Here is a 23,303-nt window from a genome sequence, read left to right as displayed (position 1 = left end):
CAATAAATGTCTGATATTACAAGCCATTCAACTCTTTTACTAGTGACACATTTAGATAATGTTGAAAAACATGATTTGCTATGTTATGGGTAGGTTAGCAGGAATTTGGTACTCTGATTATAACTGCTTCATCTCATTAAACTAATGGTAGAATCAGAGCTAACCAGCCAAGGTGGTTCATTGCTGACTACTTGATTACACTTGCCCTTTCACACTGCAACTTAATATATAGAAGTTTTTTTCAGATGATAAATAAAAAGCAGGCAGCCATATTCATTACCAAAAGCCAAAGTCCTACCTCTTGAATTGAAAGCTCATTCATCTTTCAGTGAAATGTTAAAAATTGTATAGGTGGTTTTATAGTTATCTTTTAACTTTTGCCTCCTTTGGGGATGAATCTCTAAAGATATTAAAAATTCAAATGTGAATTCTAAAGTGTTATGGAACATTCTTTCTGTGGTGGATACTGAGTGACTCAATTCACAGGCAAAAACAACTAATCTTCCAAAAACCTGTGAATTCTCAAGTGGTCAACTCATTATTTTGTTCTCTCTGGGTGTTCAAGCATAATCATGTAGGATTTCTTTAATATTTATTACATCATAATAGATATTCTTATGAACAATTCCAGGTTTACTTGGATATTTATGAGAAGTAAATAATGATAAACTTCAAATATGAAAGCTAAACCTAGTTTCAACCATTGAATATCTTTATCACTAAGTATTTTGAATTGACATCTTTAACATATGCCATTGAGTACCCCAGGGGAGCATGAAGTGGACCTTCATATAAAGTGGAATTTCAAATAACAAAAAGTTTTATGCATTTCTATCATTGTATAGGAAGACAGAGCATGAATGTCTTAAAAGTGCATGAGGAATCATAATTTTAACATAACCTGGGTGCCTCCAGGAATGGAAATAGAATTAATTGTCACATATAAGTGGTTCCCTTGGTGTAGGTAGGACATAGAGGAACACTAACTCTTCAGTCCAAAAACTCAGTGACACTTTAGTTCTCTTGCTAATCCTGATTTAGGTATCCCTTGTAGCCCTGCTATTGTAGCCCTGCTATTGCAAGGTTGGGTTGATAAACACTACAATAATTACAACCAATATTACTGTCAATATCGCTTTATATCAATAACTATGCTAAGCATTTTACACGTAGTGAATGTTCATACTAAGTTAGAATGTAGATACTTTTATTGTTCTCATTTTTTCATTAGATAGAGCAGAGACTGAAGAGTTCAAACAATTTGTGTACTGTCATTCTGACCCCTATACATTTAAGAGTGGGTTGATATCTGTAATCCACAAAGAACTAAAAACAAAGCAAAACAAACACAAAACAGATGATCTACACATAAATCAATTATTTCTTAAAATAATAATAGAAACTGCAAACAAGAATGTGAAAAAGAAGTGTGTTCAGTAGTCTTAGCTATTAGCATAATAATTAAAATGATATTGGGAACCCATTATAAAGGAAATAATTGGCTACAAATTTTGGAGAGGATGTGGGAAAAGGAATTATACACTTTGCAGGTTTCGCTCTCTCTATCTCCCCCTCTCCCAGAGACTCTCTCTCTCTCTCACTAATTTAAAAATAGAACTACTATTTAATCCATCCATGCCACTTTCCATTATAAACTCAAGGGATTCTAAGCCAGAAGGCTCAGAGATATTTGTATCCTCATGTTTATTGTTGAAATATGCACAGTAGCCTAGACATGGAGGTTTATTCACAGTTGAGTGAATTAAGAATACATGATACATTTGCTCAGTAAAATTTTATTCCTCTCTAAAGAAGAAAGATATTAGTTAATGTATAAGAAAATGGATGAAACCAAAAAGCATTGTGTTGCATAAAATAAGCCCTTCAGAAAAACACCATGTTCACTTCTATATTTAAAACATATTTCCTGTCACATCAGAGCAAACATATGGATATGTGTGGAAATGTCACAATGAAGTTATATTACGAATGATGAAAATGTAGGCGGTTACTCAGGAAAATGAGAATTAGTTTACCACAGGACCTGGCAATTCCCCTCTTAGGCATATACCCAAATGATACACATCTATGCAACAAAGACATCTGCTCAACTATGTTCATAGCAGCACAGCATTATTTGGATTACCAAGAACCTGGAAGCAACCTAGATGCCCTCAACTGAAGAATGGATAAAGAAAATGTGGCACATCTACACACTGGAATACTACTCTGCAGAAAAAAATAATGGAATCTTGAAATTCGCAGGCAAGTGGATGGCACTTGAAGAAACCATCCTGAATGAGGTAACCCAGTCACAAAAAGAGGAACATGGTATGTACTCCGTCATATATGGATTTTAGACCTAGAGCTAAGGATCACCAGCCTATACTTCACACCACCAGAGGAACTAGGATACAAGGTGTATTCTAAGAGATTCATATAAAATCCCTCACAGAATGGGGAAGGGACAAGTCACCCAGAGCACAGGGGAAGTGGGGGGGCAGTGAATGGAGAGAGAAGTAGGAGAAAAGTGAAGGGGAGGAGAGGAAAGCACGTGTGACTAGGAAGATTGAGTCAGGGTCGGAATAGAAGACAGGAGAGAGAGAGAGAGAGAGAGAGAGAGAGAGAGAGAGAGAGAGAGAGAGAGAGAGAGAGAGAGAGAGAGAGCGCATAAAAGAGGGAGCCAATATTGGTTGGAAGAGGAAACTGAACACCTACAAGACTGCTGCCAACTAACAATTTGAGCAACCGTGGAAGGCTACTATAAATGCTCTCCCTGGGTAGTGAGATCAACAACTAACTTATCCACCACCATGGAGCCCTCATCTAGCACCTGTTGGAAACAGAAGCAAACACCCATAACTAAACACTGAGTTGAACTAGAATCCAGATACTGAGGGAGAGCACAAGACCAGGTTGCAGAAACACATAGAGACAGCTGACCTGAACAAGGAGGAGCTAATGGGCCCCCAGACTAATAGCTGGGAATCCAGCATGGGACTGACTCAGGCCCCCCTGAATATGGGTCTCAGCCAGAAGGGCTGAGCAGTCTAAGGTACCTCAGACAGTGGAACCAGGATGTATCCCTGGTGCACAAAAAGACCTTTTGGACACATCCTCCATGGAGGGATACTCCCTTAACCTAGAGACAGGAGAGAAGTCCTAGTCCCTACTTCAAATGATTTGACAGATTTACATGACCCCACCTGGATGGCATTGCCCTACATGTGGAATTGGGGTGGGGGATGGGAGGGGAGGGTGGTCAGGGTGCATGTGAGGGGGCAGAGAGGGTAAGAGGGATGGATGGATGGATGGATGGAGGGAGGGAGGGAGGGAGGAAGAGGGAACTGGGATGGACATGAAAAAATGATGAAAATGTAAACATGGGAAAGAGGCAAAGAGGCACTCATTGTATTACAGACCTATAATACAAGGACTCAGGAGATTGAAGCAAGAAGATTATAAATCCATGATATATATATATATATATATATATATATATATATATATATATATATCAGGAAATGTAAATTAAAACTTTGTCTCACTGAATGCTCGTGAGGATATACAGGAAAAAAACCTTAATATTGTTGGTAGGAATGTAAGTTTGCAGAAACAGTACTGAAAATAATATGGAGTTATTCATATTTGCTCAACTACTCTATGATCTATCCATACTGTAGTTGGATGTTTTTCTCTGTTTAATCCAATACCTTTGGACCAATTTCTCTCTTGTCCACTAGTCACCACAGCTGATTATTAAATCATTCTGAGGCCTAATGCTAATTATAATTGTTTGGCCAATAGCTCAGACATGTTACTAACTAGCTCCCACAATTAAATTAACCCACTTCTATTATTCTAATATTTTACTATGAGGCTCATGGCTTGTTACCTCACCTCTTGCTTCCCCAGATGCTACATGGCTTCTCCACGACTCTGTCTTCTTTCTCTCTGCATCTTTTCTTGGATTTCTTGCCTGGCTCTATTCTGCTTGACCATTGGTCAAACCAGCTTTATTCATCAAACACTACTAGATGAGGGCTCTATGATGGCGGATAAGTTAGTCATCAATCTCATTATAAGGGAAGGGCATTTATGGTAGATACCCCAAGATATTTTAACAAGTTTATCTTCAATCATTTTAAGATATTCATAGAAATAATAATAAAGTGAGAAAGTTCCTATTATGTCTTAGGAATTAGAAAGCCCTGGGTGGATAGGATATTGGAAAAGAGCCCCATAAACATACAATTTCTAGTTTCTAAAGCAGTCTCAAGATAATCATCTTAGTGTCCCCAGCATTCTCATTAAAACCTTGAGTGTTCTAAGCCACACCCTTAAGGAATGCATAAGACACCTCCTTAAATTATGAGACTAATTTCTGAGACTTGTCACAGACATCCAAGAGGCAAGAGCAGTTTCTCTGCTTATCTCTGCATTATGAGATGTATAAATTCATAGAAAGAACAGCCAAAGGCCACCCCTGAAGTAAGAGATGAAATTCTTACCATGGTCTCATTTCTTCTTGGTTTTAAGAGAGTGGAAGGTGATACTGCCCCAATTTAACATGCCAGACTTTGTCAGCTCCCCATGGGAGCCCTCACCTATTGGGGTGAGTGGATGGAGGTGGGACTAGAGGAGGCAAGTGAGGTTGGAGGAGGGGAGAACTTTGGTTTGGGTATAAAATGAACTTTAAAAAAGTAAAACAAAAAACAAACAAACAAAACAGAGAGAGTGGAAAGTGACTTTATTGAGAAAGTGGGAGTTTGTGTGTGTGTTTTTAAAATTTGTTCCTTATAGTTCTTTACAGTAGTTGTTTTTTCAAAATCAAGAGCCAATAACTGTTTATTGCTTCATATAAGGTATGAGAGAAAATGTGGGCACAGATGACCAGGAAATTAACAATGTCTTGTTGACTGTGCCCTTTGCATTACAGAAGCTTTTCAGTTTCAGGAGGTCCCATTTATTAATTGTTGATCTCAGTGTCTGTGCTACTGGTGTTATATTCAGGAAGCAGTCTCCTGTACCAATTCATTCAAGGGTACCTCCCACTTTCTCTTCTAAGAGATTCCGTGTGGCTGGGTTTATGTTGAGATCTTTGATCCATTTGGATTTAAGTTTTGTGCATGAAGATAGAGATGGATCTATCTGCAGTCTTCTACACACCAGCATCCAGTTATGCCAGCACCATTAGTTGAAGATGCTTTCTTTTTTTACATTGTATAATTTTAGCTTCTTTACCAAAAATCAGGTGTTTGTAGGTGTGTAGGTTAATATCAGGGTTTTCAATTCGATTCCATTGGTCTACCTGTCTATTTTTGTGCTAGTGCTAAGCTGTTTTCAAGACTATAGCACTATAGTAGAGCTTGAAGTCAGAGATGGTGATACCTCCAGAAGTTACTTTATTGTATGAATTTGTTTTGGCTATCCTGGGTCTATTGTTTTTCCATAAAAAGTTGAGTATTGTTCTTTCAAGGTCTGTGAAGATTTCTGTTGGGATTTTGATGAGAATTGCATTGAATCTGTATGTAGACTTCTTTTGGCACAACTGCCATTTTTACATGTTTATCCTACTTATCCAAGAGTGTGGGAGATCTTTCCACTTTCTGGTATCTTTTTTGACTTCTTTAAGTTCTTGTCATACAGGTCTTTCACCTGTTTGGTTAGAGTTACCCCCAGATACTTTATGTTGTTTGTGGCTGTTCTAAAGGGTAATGTTTCTGTGATTTCTTTCTCAACCCCTTTATTATCTGTATATAGCAGGGCTACTAATTTTTTTGAGTTAATCTTATATCCTGCCACTTTGCTGAAGGTGTTTATTAGCTGTAGGAGTTCTCTGGTAGAATTCTGCTGGTCACTCATGTAAATTATCATATTATGCAATAGTAAAAGTTTGAGTCTTCCTTTCCAATTTTTATCCCCTTGATCTCCTTTTGTTGTCTTATTGCTCTAGCAAGAACTTCAAATATAATATTGAAAAGATATGGAGATAGTGGAGAACCTTGTCTTGTTCCTGATTTTAGAGGAATTGCATTGAGTTTCTCTCCATTTAGTTTGATATTGGCTGCCAGTTTGCTGTATATTGCCTTTATTATGTTTAGGTTATATTCCCTTTATCTCTGATATCTCCAAGACCTTTATCATGAAGGGAGTTGGATATTGCCAAGGCTTTTTAAGCATCTAATGAGATGATCATGTCGTTTTTATTTTTCAGTTTGTTTATATGGTGGATTATATTGATGAATTTTTGTATGTTGAACCATCCCTGCATCTCTGGGATGAAGCCTACTTGATCATGGTGGATGATTTTCATGATGTGTTTTTGGCTTCTATTTACCAGTATTTTATTGAGTATTTTTTGCATCAATGTTCATGAGGGAGGATGTTCATGAGGGAGTTTGGTCTGTAGTTCTCTATCTTAGTTGTGGCTTTGTATCATTTGGGTACCAAGGTAATTGTAACATCATAAAAAGAGTTTGGCAATAATCCTTCTTCTGCTTCCATTGTGTGGAACATTTTGAGGATTATTGATATTACCTTGTCTTTGAATTTCTGGTAGAATTCTTCACTGAAGCTACCTGGCCCTGGGCTTTTATTGGTTGGGAGACCTTTTTTTTCCAGTCCCAAACTATATACATCTCGGTGAATGTCTATACAGTTAGAATGGCTATTCTGAAGACATGGAACTTCATATAGGGTTTTACACTTATACTAACAATTCCACTTTTATGTACTTAACTACCACAAAAAATTGAAAAACTAGAAAAATAATATCATGTATTCTTTCATATTTCATTTTGATTGTGCTATGTCCTTTCTCAACAAATGTTTCCCCTTCTTTTTTATATATATTTTTATTTTACATATTGATCCCCTTTTCCTCCCTCCCTTCCACCCTCTTTTACTCTCTGCCCCCCTCACATGCACCCCAACCACCCTTCCCTTCCACCCCCCCACACTCTACATGTAGGGTGATGCCATCCAGGAGAGACTTTTGATGACTGCTTCTACTTCGTTGGGACCATAGGTCTATTTAAATAGCTTATCTGTTCTTGATTGAAATTTGATAAATTATATCTATCCTGAAAATTGTCCATTTCCTTTAAACTTTCCAATTTTGTTTAGTACAGATTTTCAAAGTATGACCTGATGATTCTCTTGATTTCCTCAGTGTTGCTATGTCCCCCTTTTTATTTCTGATTTTGTTAATTTCATATTCTCTGTCTGCAGTTTGATTAGGTTTCATAAAGATTTGTCTATCTTCTTGATTTTCTCAAAGAACCAACTTGCCCTTTCATTGTTCTTCGTATTGTTTTCAGCTCTCACTTTGGTCATTTCCTGGTGTCCAGACTCCTGGGTGAGTTTGCTTCTTTTTGTTCTAGAGCTTTGAGGTGTTCTGTTAATTCTCTAGTGTGGCTATTATCCAGTTTCATCATGAGGGCACTTAGTGCTATGAGCTTTCCTTTTAGGACTGCTTTTACAGTGTCCCATATGTTTGGGTATATTGTGCCTTCACTTTCTTTGAATTCTAGGAAGTCTTTAATTTGTTTCTTTATTTCTCCCTTTACCCAGGAGTAGCATCGTTATTCAATTTCCCTGAGTTTGTAGGGATTCTGCAATTTGTGTTGTTGCTGATTTCTAATTTTAAGGCATGGTGGTACAATAAGATACAGGTGGTTATTTCAAATTTTTTGTATCTGTTGAGGTTTGCTGTGTTTCCAAGTTTGTGGTCAGTTTTAGAAAAGGTTCCATGTGGTGCTGAGAAGAAGGTATATTCATTTGTGTTTGGATGGGATGTTCTATATATGTCTCTTAAACCCAATTGGGTTATAACTTCTGTTAGTTCCTTGTTTCTTTGTTAAGTTTCTGCCTGGTGGTCCTGTCTAGTGTTGAGAGTGGGATGTTGAAATCTCCCACTATAAGTGTGTAAGGTTTTATTTGTGATTTGAGTTTTAGTCATGTTTCCTTTAATAATATGGGTGTGTTTGTATTTGGGGCATTGATGTTTAGAATTGAGACTTCATCTTGATGATATTTTCCTGTAATGAATATGAAATGACCTTCCTCTCTTTTGATTGATTTTAGTGTGACCTCTAATTTGTTAGATAGTAGGATTACTACACTAGCTTGGTTCTTGGGTCTATTTGATTGGAAAATCTTTTCCCAATACTTAACTCTGAGGTAATGTTTGTCTTTGAAATTGATGTGTGTTTCTTGTATGCAGCAGAAGGATTTGTTCTGTCTTTGTATCCATTCTGTTAGCCCGTGTCTTTTTATAGGCCAGCTAAGACCATTAATATTGAGGGATATTAATGACAATTGATTGTTAATTCTTGTTTTTTTTTTTTTTTTTTTTTTTTTTTTTTTTGGATCTGTTGGTGGTGGAAGTACTGTATGTGGATTTCCCCCCTTTTTCTTTTGGCTTTTGGTAAAGTGTGATTATCTATTGCTTATGTTTTTATGACTATAGTTAACTTACTTGCATTGGAATTTTCCTTCCATTACTTTCTGTAGGACTGTATTTTTGGATATGTATTGTTTAAATCTGGTTTTGCGGTGGAATATCTTGTTTTCTCCATCTATTGTGATTGAAATCTTTGCTGGGTAATGTAGTCTGGGCTGGAATCTGTGGACTCTTTGTGTTTGTAGAACATCTATCCAGGACCTTCTGGCTTTCAGAGTTTCCATGTGGAATCAGGTGTAATTCTGACTGGTTTGCCTTTATCTGTTACTCGATTTTTTTCTTTTGCTGCTCTTAATATTCTTTCTTTTTTAAAGCCATAATAAGCTTTATTTGCATATTTTAAACATCTGCCACATAGATGTTAATAGTAAAAATAGTTTCATTTAAAACTTGATTTAGAAGTTATTTTTCATGACCTGTAGTTTTAGCTAAATATTCTAAATGATACTGGTTAACACTGATATTCAAATTAGGTGGTTTCCAAATTCAAAATGTATTTGTATAGCGTTCAGCTTATGTATTCTATAAAGTTTACATTGCATACTTTGTGTTTAGTATTGAAACAGAATTAGTAATCTAACTTAACAAAAACTGATAACTAGATCTCTTTAAAAATAAAGCACCCTTTTAGGTAATGTGCAAGCAGTCTTATGCAGAAATGGAAAAGCGTTTTGCCTGACCAAAGAACACACTACACAAAACACAAAGGGGAGAAGAAGAGTCCTTTAGAGAGGAGCAGTAATCAGTTCAAATGGTCTCCTGGAAGGGCAAAAACAAAACAAAACAAAAAACCCACCGGGGTCTTGGATTCCATGAACACTTCACACTGAAGAAGTCTATTATTCTAGTAGCCCAAATGATTTCTGTCCATAGAGATGATTAATGTCAATTTCTCATCTTAGCCACTAATGGGCTCTGAACAAATATTCTTTCTTTATTCTGTATGTTTCTTATTTTGATTATTATGTGGTAAGGGAACATTTTTTGTGGTCCACTCTATTTGGTGTTCTGTAAGCTTCTTGTCTTTTCATTGGCATGATGTTCTTTAGATTGGGGAATTTTCTTCTATGATTTTGTTGAATATGCTTTCTGCACCTTTGCAATGGGTTTCTTCACTGTCTTCTATACCTATTATTCTTAGGTTTGGTCTTTCCATGGTGTCCCATATTTCCTGGATATTTTGTGTTAGGGATTTTTTTTTGAGCTTAAGATTTTCTTTGTTTAGTGAATCTATTTCTCCTAGTGTACTTTCAATGCCTGAGATTCTCTTTTCCATCTCTTATATTCTGTTGGTTATGCTTGCATCTGTAGTTCCTGATCATTTACTCAGGTTTTATATTTCCAGCATTCCCTCAGAGTGTGCTTTTTTATTGTCTCTATTTCAGCTTTCAAGTCTTAAACTGTTTGCATTGTTTCCTTCACTTGTTTTGTTGTTGTTGTTGTTTTTTTTCTTGGATTTCCTCGATTTAAGAGTTTATTTCTTACATTCTTTGGGTTGTTTTTCCCTCCATTTCTTGAACTGTTTGTTTTTTCTTCAGTTTCTTTAAGGGATTTTCTCATTTCTTCTTTGAGGGTCTCTATTATCTTCATAAAGTTGTTTTTGGGGTCATTCTCTTCTGTTTCATCTGTGTTGAGATGTTCAGGTCTTGATGGTGTGGAGTCCCTATACTCTGGTGGCATCATATTTATCTTTCTGTTGTTGGAATTGTTCTTATACTGTCATATTCCCATCCCTTTTTTTCAGTGGTGCCAGTGGGGTATCTCCCCCTCCTGGTGGGTACAGATCCAAGGTTCTCTTCCAGGGGGTGCCAGCAGGTTTAATACTCTGATGTCTCTCTCCCATGGGTGGAGGCAGAACTTGCACTGTGATTTTTGGTACTCTGGATCTCCTGGTCAACCAGGGTGGGTTCACCCATGAGCAATCCCCAGGCCTAAGGAGACTCTGTGAATATATTTTTATACTGTCATCTTCCCATTTCTTCCATTGGGTACAGGTAGGTCCTCTCCAGTTGGGTGCAGAGCCAAAGTTTTCATGGTGGCAGATGCTGGATTCTTTGGTCGTCCCAGGTCTCTGGGGATTTGGTGTGTGGGATCGGCCTGTTCAATGGCCTCCAACGAGTGGGGGAAGGGAACAGAATGCTCAGCACTCATCACTTCCAGTGGGTGTGGTACTAAGGCTCCAATGGCAGAACATCCACCTATGAATTCTTAAAGCTAATCAAACTAATAGGAACGCAGATTCATGTCAAGGAAGCACTACAAAACAAATTCTAAAAATATTATAGAAAAACATAAATGATCAATATAACTAAAGCTTGCCATTTTTTGGAAAGATATAACATCTTCTAATCTATGACATTGAGAGATTAATTAGTAAAGGAAGGTGACTATTTTAAGAAGTGCTGAAGTAGTTATATCTTGTAGCTTAGGATGTGATCAAGATACACAACATCTAAAATTGAATCTAATTAGAATTATATTAAAACCCTAATATGGATCAAAGATCATATGTATGCTTAGGTACCAATCGAGTTTGGCATGGATATCATAACACAGACCTTGAAGTACTCAACTTTATATAGAAAAACAAAACAAAAAACCCAGGATATAAAAAAAATAATAAAAAATAAAAAAACCAAACCAAACAAAACAAAACAAAAAACTCTGTATACTAAAGAAACTTCTGGTGGCATCACAATCCGTGACTTCAAGCTCTACTATAGAGCTATAGAAATGAAAACAGCACTATAAAAGACAGGTAGACCGATGGAACTGAATTTAAGACCTGATATTAACCCACACACCTATTAACACCTGATTTTTGACAAAGAAGCTAAAACTATACCTTGTAAATAAGGAAGCATCTTTGGCAAATGGTGCTGGCATAACTGGATACTGACATGTAGAAGATTGCAGATAGATTCATATCCATTGTCATGAATAAAACTTAAGTCCAAATGGATCAAAGACCTCAATCTATTTCCTCCAGTTTATCATTAGTGTCTGAGATTCTCTCTTCCATCTCTTGTATTCTGTTGGTTATGCTTGCATCTGTAGTTCCTAGACTTTTACACAGCCTTTCTGTTTCCAGCATTCCCTCAGTTTGTGTTTCTTTATCATCTGTATTCCAGTTTTCAGGTTTTGAACTGTTTGAATTGTTTCCTTCATCTGTTTAATTGCTATTTTTCTTCTTCTTGGCTTTCCTTGCTTTCTTTAAGAGATTTCTTGCATTTTTTTTGGTTTGCTTTTTCTTCCATTTCTTTGAGGGATTTTCTCATCCCCTTTTTGAGGGTCTCCAACATTTTAAGGCAATTCTCTTTGGCTTCATCTGTATTGGGATGTTCATGTCTTGCTGGTGTAGAATCCCTACATTCTGGTCGTGTCATATAAGTCTTTCTGTTGTTGGATGTGTTCTTTTACCGTAGTCTTCCCATCCCTTCTTCCAGCAGATACAGTTGTGGGTCACTCCCTCTCCTTGTGGGTACAGGTCTAAGGCTCTTACCTCTCCAAGATAGTTTTGTCAGCAGATGCTGGATGCTTTGTTCTGCCTCCAGGTTCCTTGAGGGATTTGGTGGTGAGAAGGGTCTGGGGGTCACAGTCAGGGGTGTCCAGTAGGGAAAGGTTGGTAGGAGAAACCTGGCACTCACTTCTTCAGGTGGGTGCTGGTCCAGTATAGGAATTGTGGCAGATGCCTCAGACAAGCGTTAATAAACATAAATAATATATCACCATAAAGGCTAACTAGACAGTTGGATATCAGTGAGATTAAAGTTTGACACTATTAAAGAAGTTTTCATGAATATTTATGAAGTAATGTCATATTCAAGAGGGTACTGTAACTCAATTTGTCTTCCAAATCATAGTAGATCAGCTTTCTTTATGAGTATATTTCTTCCCACGTACCTCTTGATAATCCTACAAATGGGATCCAATGCACCATGCTAATGATAATGCAGAGAATTTGAGTCTTTTGAAGATGCATTTCTTTCAAATTATGCATGTGTTATAGGTAAATACACACCCCTAAACAATGCAGGGCTTTGTTTCTGATGTAGAAAATAATTATTACTTCAGCCATGACTTATTTCTTATATTGTTCACTTTGAACAAAGAACTTGAGGTTTCGTAGATTTTGCTCTACTGAATTTTAAATATTTTTTTATCAAAAGTACATTTTTCTCTCACACAACACATCCCAACCACAGTTTTACCTCTTTCTACTTCTCCCACCTCTCCCTTCCCCCAGATCCACTCCTCTTCTCTGTTTCCTCTTCAGAAAAAAGTGGGCTTCCAAGAAAGAACAATCAACTCTTACAGTGAGGCTGAATTTCAATTATTTTAAAAAATAATTTCTATTCTGCCAGCTTAATTTTTAAGAACAAAATGGAAATAACTTAGGTTTCCATTCATAGAGAAAGGATCATATGTTATATTGTTATGTTATACATATACTACACTATATATATATATATATTATACATATATAGTATATACATTAAAATGTAATTTAGTAACAAAAGATATTGAATTACTCATATAGAGTAATTTATTATTGATAAATTTGACAAATACTAACTGACAAAAGACACAATGTTTGGGCCCATTTGTATGAAAATGTATGATTAAGCAAAGTGAAAAAATAAATAGACATGATAGATGCTTCATATAGGGCAAGGTTGAAGCCCAACTAGGGAAGATGGTAGAGGACATCTCTGTATTATGATGGCTGCTTGACTTGTTTATATACTTGTTGGTAACTAATAATTATTCACTTAGAATTTTCCATTTTAGTGTTTGTAAATTGTACAGAGAATAATAAAAGTTTTGAATTTTAGATATTATGTGGCAGCAACAATTAGAAAGTTTCTGATGACCACAAGTTCTCTAGAGTAAATGTCCTTTACTACTGAATATAGTAGGCATTTTATGTATTTACCAAGGTGACTGTCTTAGTTATGGATTCTACTGTTTTGATAGACACCATGACCAAAAGTGAATTGGGGAGAGGAGGGTTTATCTCATCTTACAGCTTGCAATACATCATCCAGGGAAGCCAGGACAGGAACTCAGGGCAGGTACTTAGAAGCAGGAACTGCTGCAGGGATCATGGAAGAATGCCACTTACTGGCTTGCTTCCTATAGCCTGCTCAGCCTGCTTTCTTATACACCTCAGAACTACCAGCCCAGGGGTGGAATCACCCACAATGGCCTGGGCCCTCTCACATCAATCACTAATTAAGAAAATATACCACAGGCTTGCCCATAGACCAGTCTTGTGGGAACATTTTAAAAATTAGCCAACACAATGTTGAAGAATGATTATTATTAACCAGCAGTGTGCTAGGTTTATTGGAAAGCAGGAATTTCTGCTGAAGATGAGATTAAGATTAAGCTATTCAAGTGACAAAATCTGTTATCCAAATGGATCCAGTATTATTACAAGTGTCTTGGCAGCCAAAAACTGGGTGAAAAGGCATGCAAGGGAAGTTATGACTTAAAAATAAAGATACAAAACCTTGCTGACTTTGAACTGAGGAGGAAGGCTAGAAACCAAGAAGCATGATAGCTTTTAGAATCTCAAAAAGCAAGCAAATGAATTCCCTCATAGGGCCTCCAGAAGGAGCTTAGCCCTAGTAATTTCTTTATTAAATCTCAATAAAAGCATACTGTCCTTTTTGATGTTCAAAATTAGAATATCCAAATTACTCAAAGCCACTAACTTGCATCAAATAGAGTAAGTTATTTATTGCAGGAATCCCTCCCTGGACCCTCAGAAACCAATTCTATGCATTGTGGCTTACATTTCTGCATAAGGCATATTTGTGAAAGACAACAACCCAAACTGTGGGTAAGATCTTTTAGTTGGCATTATTATGACCTAATCCTCTCCAGGCTGGATCAACTTGCCATCAGATGACCAAGCAGGTTTGTGCTAGGCTGGATTGTAACAGAAATCTTAGGTTGGTATTCAGATTTATGTTTGTGAGAAGTCTGGACAAAAGTTAATCTGGAGATGTACAGTAAAACACCCCATGCAGGACCTTTGTAGATTACTGCCTTCCCAGACAAACTCATTTCTCTTCTTGTGCTGTGTAGTGTATTTTAAACATTTGCATTTGTTAATATAATTAACAATTTAATTTAATTCTTTGAGTCTACCTCTCCTAGGTCTTTGTTTTTCTGTTGAGGAATAAGCCTGGGTCTTTTTTGTTTGTCTGTTTGTTTTGCTTTGTTTTTCAAGACAGGGTTTCTCTGTATTGCTTTTGAGCCTGTCCTGGAAATAGCTCTGTAGACCAGGCTGACCACAAACTCACAGAGATCTGCCTGCCTCTGCCTCCTGAGTGCTTGGATTAAAGACGTGCACCACCAATGCCCAGTTTACATGACTGGGTCTATTATTTCCTTAATATTATACCTTAATAGCACTATGTGCTTAGTTAGTATACATCAGGAAGATAGAACAGTTGATGGATGGATGACTGGGTAGTAAATATGATGTTTTCCTCACAGAGGCCATAGACACTGATAATTTGCAACTCCAAGACCTAAGAGAATACGGGCAGTTGTGTATTACAGAGGGATTGTGTAGGATGTGTACATCGTGATACATTAAATTTGAGAAATCTCTAGGAACCTGAATTCACAGCTTAGTGACCACACTTTAAAAGGATCCTTAATCACACTGAGAAATCTTATCTCTTGATCTCAGGGTGGTTTTACCACTCTCACCATTTTCACATGTCTATAGACTAGATCTATACTTCACCACAATTATCGTTTCCTTAGATATACTCCTAAACATCTGATCTTTCCCATTATACTCTTCTGCTGGCAAATTCTTAGTCACAGGTAAGCACATCTCTCTGCCTTCTCTAAAACCAGGTAAGCAGTAGCATATGGAGATAATAATATACAATCACTATAAAGGGGTCTACCTAGTTCTAACTGAGAAATATAGGGAAAATTGAAGTTATTTACACATACCATAAAATTTTGATAGATGATAAGGGAAAACTTGAGTCATAATTTCATGGTTTGATACCTAATATGACTAATTTATTACCTACTGTGAGCTTTAAATTACTACAGGAAAGCTATTTTTAATGTATTCTTATATCTTGTGTTTTGTGTGACAGGAGGATACAGGCTTCAAATTTCGTACTAAGGACATTAAACTGAAGTTTAATTCTGGAAATTACACATATGGAACATATTTATTAGAGAAACCCAAAACTAAACATTTAAATTGATTTTTATTCTTTCTTATAGAACCCAGGACCACGAGCCCACTGTTGGTCCCACCCATAGTAGTCTGGACCTTCTCCCATTAATCATTAATTAAGAAAATGTTCTAGGTTAGCCCACAGCCTGATCTTATAGAGGCATTATGGCGGTATCATCTTATGTTGCTGTATTTTGTGTGATGGGAGGATCAAAGTTGCAAGATCACATATGGAATTCATCCTCTTCTGAATACATTTATGATCCCACCAAAATAAATATTTGAGTTGATTTTCTTTCTTTCTTGTCGATTCCTAAACTCTAGTAAAAATAAAATGTATGATGTGAGCTCATAAAAGTAAGTTAGTAAATTATCTTTACTACAAATGCCGGCCACAGTATGTCATCTTCCCCTCTCTTGATACAGTGAGGTATTCCTTTGAGCACATAATGATATTCATGTGGCACTTATGTATGTAATATTTAGTCCTCAGTGAGCACCTCATACATTTCACTCAGGGGACTATTTCAGTAAAGACTAACAGTTCCTAGTTATTTTGAGAAGAAAATAATTCATGTAAATAGATATTACAATATTATTTGAAATCTTAGAGAAATAAAATTTAAGAGATTTCAACCAACCTCTCAATTACTCGACTGCTACATATGAGTGCTATGAATCTAATATTTAAGGAATTCAAACTGGGTCTTGAAGATCGAAGAAACACTGCCAGAAATTAAGTAGCATTACCCTGGTTTAATCTTTCGGCTAAAGTCAAATATTGTATATGTTTTTAATCATTCAAAATAAAAAAAAATCTTGTAACATAACATGTATTAGGATTAATTTGATATTTATATTTTTATTAAAGAAAAAAATAATTTTTAAAAAATTATATTCTTTGATGAAAATGTATTCAGACAAAAGACAATTGGTATGCAAACACCAACTGGGTAAATTAAAGTACAAACAATTTTCAGTCACAAAATTGAAAATTAGTTTTATGAAAATCATTTCTAATATTGTGACTGTATCAGAAGTTGGCATAAAATGTTATGAATTTCAAGTTTCAGAGGCATCAAAAATACATTGTTCAAAAGATATGACAGAAGTACACAGTATATTCCAAGACTGAAACAATCCAAGAAAAACTGAATCCCTACATCTTCATCACCCCAAATATCCCCAGTAGGATGTCCTGAAGGAGCTCCTTTAGGCATTGTTCTCAATAGATTGCTAAAATAAAGAAAGGTCATTAGATGAGGGAAAATTTGAGAGACCTCTTGAGTTGTCTGGATAAAATAGCTAGCACAAGAGGAACACTGCTGATAAAACAAGTTTTCTACCACCTGTACTTCTGCATTCACCACTTAGATTTCTGTTAAACAGGAGGTCATTTCTTTTGGGCTAAAATCTTGGATGGCAATACTATCCTTGTTTATAGGATTCCAGATAATTCTACAATTCAAACCTAAAGGCTGCATTTAAAGAATTTATGTAAGAAAATTGTATTTATAGATGCAGAAAATTGTGACCAATGTAAGGATAAAAAAAATCAACATTTCTAAATGTTGCTATATTAGTGAATCTACTATTTTTGTGATGAAGTTCTTGATAGTAAGACAATACAATTTATATCTAAAATATCATTGACATAATTGTAAAATTTCATAGTATACTGTCCATTCATCTGGAAGTTCAGAGCTCACTACACTGTTTAAAATCCCAGTTATTTGTAGCTACCAGCGAATATTCGAAATTAGTTTTTTCATGGCCTCTTTAACATCCTTGTTTCTGAGGCTATAGATGATTGGGTTCAACATGGGGATTACTACTGTGTAGAATACAGACACCACCTTGTTCTGATCTGTGGAGTAGATGGATTTGGGCATCACATAAATGAATGTGATGGTCCCATAGAACAGAATGACTGCTGTGAGGTGGGAGGTGCAGGTGGAGAAGGCTTTGTGCCGGCCCTCCGGGGATCGCATCTTCAAGATTGAGACAAGGATATAGACATAAGACAGAGCAATGATAAACACAGTGACCACAATGATGGAGCCTGAAGATACAGCTGGAATGATTTCAGAAGAAAAGTCATGAGAACAAGAAAGCTTCAAAAGTGGTGAGTAGTCACAGAAAAAGTGATTAACTTTATTTGGTCCACAAAAGGACAGATTTAATAAACAGCCAGTAAATGTCCAAGCATTCACACATCCACCTAGGTAGGAAGCTCCCACCAAGAGGATGCAGACTGTGGAGGACATCTGTGTGGAGTAGAGCAGAGGTGAGCAGATGGCTACATAGCGGTCATAGGCCATGGCAGCCAACAGGAAACACTCAGCTGACCCAAATGTCACTACAGAACAGAGTTGAGCCACACAGCCAGCCACAAGGATAAATGTTTCTTTCTTGAGAAATCCCCTCAGCATGATGGGTGTGACCGATGAGGAATACCCAATGTCTACAAAAGCCAAATGGCTGAGGAACAGGTACATCGGGGTGTGAAGCTGAGGGCTGCCTCTGATAAGCAAGATTATGCTGACATTGCCCACTATAGTTACAGAGTAAATTATTAGAAATACAACAAATAAAACCGCACGGACTGTAGCATCTTCTGTTAGCCCCACAAGAATAAACTCTGTTACAATTGTGTAGTTTTCAGGACCCATCTATGTTAGGAATACTGCCACTGAGAAAAAAGTAGACAGCTGTTAGAATTGAATACAGCATTGCAACCCACTGTTTTTATAGCAGCTATATAATATAAATGACAGAAACACAGATACTATGTATAAATTTTAGGAAAAATATTTTCATGTATGACTTTACATAAATACTAAAATAGTAAATATCAATTGATGCACAGACAGTAAATTTAGTACTTCTTTTTACCTTTATGACATTCACATCATTTGTGCCTCATGCAGATAGTTTAAATTTACATGAGGAATAAAGAACAACTGGAATGGAACAACTCATTTTATTTTTTCAAGAATCCAATGTCAGTGAGATGTGTGTGCATAATCATGCACATACACACACTAAAAACATACAGACACAGACACACAGGTACATACACATAGTCACATACAATCACACAATACAAACACTGGCCTTTTAAAACTCCATGCTCAGACACCATTACATTTTCAGTTTATTTAAAAATTATTATTTTCTATTCACTGCACAAAGTTCTAGGTTTCATGGCAGTTTTATCTCATCTACTTTGACCATATTTACCTCATTACCTTCTCCAAGTATTTATTTTTCTTCACATTGGTCCCCTTCCTCTTCTTAAATAGTCTACTGTCTAAATCCTTGTTTTATATGTGTGTATAAGTGTTACTACTTCTTAATAACACTATATGTGAATTCACTGAGTAATAGCAAACATTACTAACAGTATACTTCATATATCTGAACTGCATTGTATTACTTTTCTTGTACAGGGCAGAGGTATGAAATTTATTGATAATACTTGTTACAGAAAATATATAAGTATAACTGTATCAAAGCTGAAGTGAGCATTTTATGTCAGTGATGTAACACATTATACAGAAATGCCATGACTGATTTAGCCACACAAGACAGGGATAAGGATGTGACTTTGTCATCAACAATTTATGGAACTCTAGATAAGTGACATGTACTATACAATGCTCACCATTACTTTATTTTAAAACATACCACCGTATGATATTCGTAATTTGAATAATTTAGTGTACACAATGCTATGTGTTGATCAAAGAAATGAGAAAGTATGAAACTTATTAATATCTTTTAAAATGTCTTTGTAATTTCTATTATAAAAATCCCTGTATTAACAGAAGAGGAAAGTTATTACCTGTCAGTGTTTTTTCCTGAAGGACAAACAACAAAGAACTGCTGATGTAAAGCAAGACTACATTTTATGAGAAATAGTGCCTTATGGGAAATGACCCCTTGAGTACCTGACTTGCTTGTTAAAATTCCATTGAAACCCCATCAGGACTGAAAATTGCCAAGAGTTGTGTTCATATAAATACCTGTTATCTACTAGCATCTATCAACTAAGCTTTTTAGACGAAACTTCATAGATTAATAAACATCCTTCTAACAGTACTGGAAATGACAAGAGTAAATGAGGGTTCAGTGCAGTGGAAATACTTTGAGCTCAAAGTTGAAAGCTTTCTGTAAAGAAAGTGCTTTCTATACATTTCTAAATGATAGCAACTTTATTTTTAAATTTAGTTTTGAAATTTTAACAAAGTGAGAAACTCACAGGCAACAATAGGAGATAATACTATAGTGACTCTGTGTACTTTGTTGCAGTTCTACACAGCTTAGTATAATGTCACAGCCACTATAGTGACACAGACCATGCCCACCTCCATGAAGATTTCTTATGCTGTCAATTATAACCACAGGAATATCCCTCTCTTTACAATTCTCCCCTTCAGATATGACAATGTCTTCTTCATCTCTTACTTTTGTCATTCAAAATTTTTGTCATTATAAAACACCTGTCTATATATGTATCCAGTCGTCTTTGTCCTGAGCTGTCTAATATTCATGTGGTAGCTCCCCCTTTTCTTTAATTAATCTTTACAGTGACATGGTTTCCCTTTTAGATCTTACCTATCATTATATTTGTGTGTTTGATGTATCTTTTAGACATTATGGAGCTCAGTCATTTGCTTTTCAAAATCTACACATACTGAGTCATATTTCCAGTGTCCCATGCTGGGTTAGAAAGAATGGGGAGACAATTATTTTAAAATGATGGTATTCTACTTTAAGAACGCTTGCCCTGGGGAGAAAATCTGTCATGTGACTACACATGTTTTCACTAGTACTGAAGAGATGAGGGCTGACATGATGACACAATGGAGAAAAGTGCTTGCCACCCCAACTGGAGGACCTGATTTCATCCCTCCACACACCCATCAAAGGCTTTCTGGGACAGTGTGCATCTTCATTCCTAGTGCTTCTATAATAAGATGAGAGCAGAGACAAATAGAGTCTTCAGGATGGGCAGACCCACCATCATGCAGTGTGGCAGTGGGTGGAAGACAGCCATAGCACCACTATGATGGGCAAGTATGTGGTAGGTAGATGGAAGAAGAGGAGAATCAAAGTGGTTTGAGTGCTATGAAGAGAAGGGGAACTGGAGACATGGTGGTAATGAGAAACAGCCTGATCTGAGATGCCTGTGCTGCCACTGGAGGCCACGGTGATGTCCAGTCTGCTGCTACTGAGGACCATGCCTGGTCCTTGGTCCTACTGTAGCAGGGGACTGTGTAGATGTCTGTGGGCAGGCCATATGTATGTCTATGATTTGTACTGCAGCCTGAAGTCATATTCATGTTCAAGGACTGCACTGAGCCGGCTCTGTCCCACAGCAGCCACTGTAATATATTGCTAACCTCCAGAGATGTGGGCCCAGGAGAGCTGGCCCCACCCATTACTAGTGTGAGGACTGCCTCTGGTGGCATGGGCACAGAAAAGCTGTAAGTTGACCAACTCAACTACCACCCAGATCCAGATCTAGGGCTTTGAGTTGATTCACTCTAACATCTACTCCATATATGAACTGCTGGAGCTCAGGAAGGTGCATAAAGGGGCTGGTCCTGTGGATCTGTAGCCACAGGATATCTGCTACCCAGGGCAACAGCAGGTTATATAAAAGGAGTCTCAGTGAAGGTACAATATTGCTGGTGTAGAAGAAGCCAGAGGCTTTGAACTAGACCAATGACTTATTGCAATGAACATTTATAAGTAAAGCTGTTTGGGCCAAAGGGTGTACTCTATGATACTCTACAACTTCCAAAGCCATGAACTAGTATGTGATGAACTAATATGTGATAGAAAGGCAGGAAAGACAGAGATATGGAATGCTATTGCAGAGATAGCTTCAGTTGATAGAGGAACAGGTCATTGCCCAGAGGGATCAGTGAGATTTTTTTCTTTCCTTTTCTAATTTTTATGGTTTTTAAAATTTTTTCTAAGAGGTTCTTTTTTATTTTATTTTAAAAATAATCTTATTTTTACATACCAATTCCAGTTCCCTTTCCCTAACCCTCACCCTCCCATTCCCCTCATCATCTACCCATGCCACCCTCATCCACTTCTCAGAGAAGGTGAGGCCTCCCATGGGACTCATCAAACTCTGTCTCATCATTTGGGGCAGAATTAAGGCCCTCCTCCTGTATCTAAACTGAACAAGATATCCCTACATAGGGAATAGCTCCAAAAAAGCCAGTTTATGCACTAGGGATACTAATTTTTATTATTTGTTTTGTTTTGTTTTTGCTTTTTTTTTCCCAGGGAGGGAATTTACAAGGATGGAGGGCAGATATGGAAGGACTGGGAAAGGATTGGAGTGCACAATGTGACATTTCCAAAGATTCAATAAAAGATTGTGTTAGCAGAAAAAAAAATCAAAACGTATCTTCTGGAAGCTTGTTGCTAGCTAATTTGGAATACACAACAGGCCAGAAATAAAAGAAACTGTGCTTCAAAACAAGTTAGAAGGAGACAACAGACTCCTGGAATGTCCTCTAACAGCTACTTGTATTGTACATCCCACACAGAAACCGAACTAGAATAAAAACCAAACAATAACTATGTAACAGAGGAATGCAAAATGCAAAACAAACCTTCCAGAATCTGTCACTACTAGAACCTGGAGGTTCATTTTAGGATTGGCTTCTGTTTTTGTTCTTAGTTTTCAATAGAATGTTTTAATTGTACTTCTGTTTTCCACTGTATTACTGGATATTGTTCCCCCCCCCCCCCCCCCCCGCTGTGTAGGGAGGGTTTCACACTATATTCCTTTGACTGCTGGGTCAGCACCTTGCTGCCATTGTTCTCTTTCTGTAGCAACACTTGCTATGGTAAAACATGGTTCAAAATATAATTTGGGGAGGAAAGGGTTTGTTTGGATTACCCTTTATTGTCATAGTCTTTGAGGTAGGAGTTCCTGGAGTCAGGATCTGAAGCAGAGACCATGCATGAACATGGCTTACTGTCTTGCTACTTTGTTTTCCCTGACTTGGTCAACCTGTGCTCTTAAACCAGACAGGACCACCCACAGTGACCAGGGCCTTTCAATAAGAAAGAAAGGTTTTAGAGAAGTACTCACAGACTATTTTGTTGGAGTTTTTTTCTTAACTGCTGTCTCTGTTCCCAGATAACTCTAGCTCATGTCAAGTTGAAAATAAAAATCTAACCTTCACATCATCTCACTAGGCTTCAGAATGTCAGTGGGCTCATTTCCCCCAGTGTAATTGCTGGCCCAGGCAGAGAGATCAGAAAGAAAGATAGGGTGAATCAGCTCTTCAACTCATTGAGCCACTGAAACTGGGTGAGATGGGGAGTGTTACTTCCTCATTTGTGTTTGTATGGATTATGGCCAGCCTTGCTCAAAGAACTTCCATTGGACCAAGGCCAATGTTTAACTGTGGCTTCATTAGGAAGCTTGGGCTTATAGCTTCTTGTCTGTGCCTCTCTGGGGTTCTGGTGAAAGCTCCACATTATATTCAGAGATGAAAACCTGAAACTCAAGAGACTCACTGCTGTGCTATCCCTCTAGTTCTGAGGTACTCAAGTTGCTCATCTCCTTTCCTTTGT

The 23,303-nt window shown here is 37.0% G+C and overlaps 1 protein-coding gene across 1 annotated transcript; it reads right to left on the bottom strand.

The window, feature by feature from the left end:
- Window positions 1-17,428: 17,428 nt before the first annotated feature.
- On the bottom strand, window positions 17,429-18,388 carry LOC127228171 (olfactory receptor 508). Its single transcript, XM_051192647.1, has one exon. It carries the CDS (start codon window positions 18,359-18,361, stop codon window positions 17,429-17,431), a length of 933 nt encoding a protein of 310 aa, XP_051048604.1. The 5' UTR covers window positions 18,362-18,388.
- Between the last annotated feature and the right edge of the window lie 4,915 nt (window positions 18,389-23,303).

This window comes from Phodopus roborovskii, unplaced genomic scaffold (assembly GCF_943737965.1).
Source record: "Phodopus roborovskii unplaced genomic scaffold, PHOROB, whole genome shotgun sequence".
NCBI lineage: Eukaryota > Metazoa > Chordata > Mammalia > Rodentia > Cricetidae > Phodopus > Phodopus roborovskii.
The sequence above is the reverse complement of the archived record's forward strand: the minus strand, read 5'-3'. Positions and strand labels throughout refer to the sequence as shown.

Bases quoted from the DNA above. Each gene is read 5' to 3' on its own strand.
- LOC127228171 (XM_051192647.1), bottom strand. From the start codon at position 18,361: ATGGGTCCTGAAAACTACACAATTGTAACAGAGTTTATTCTTGTGGGG.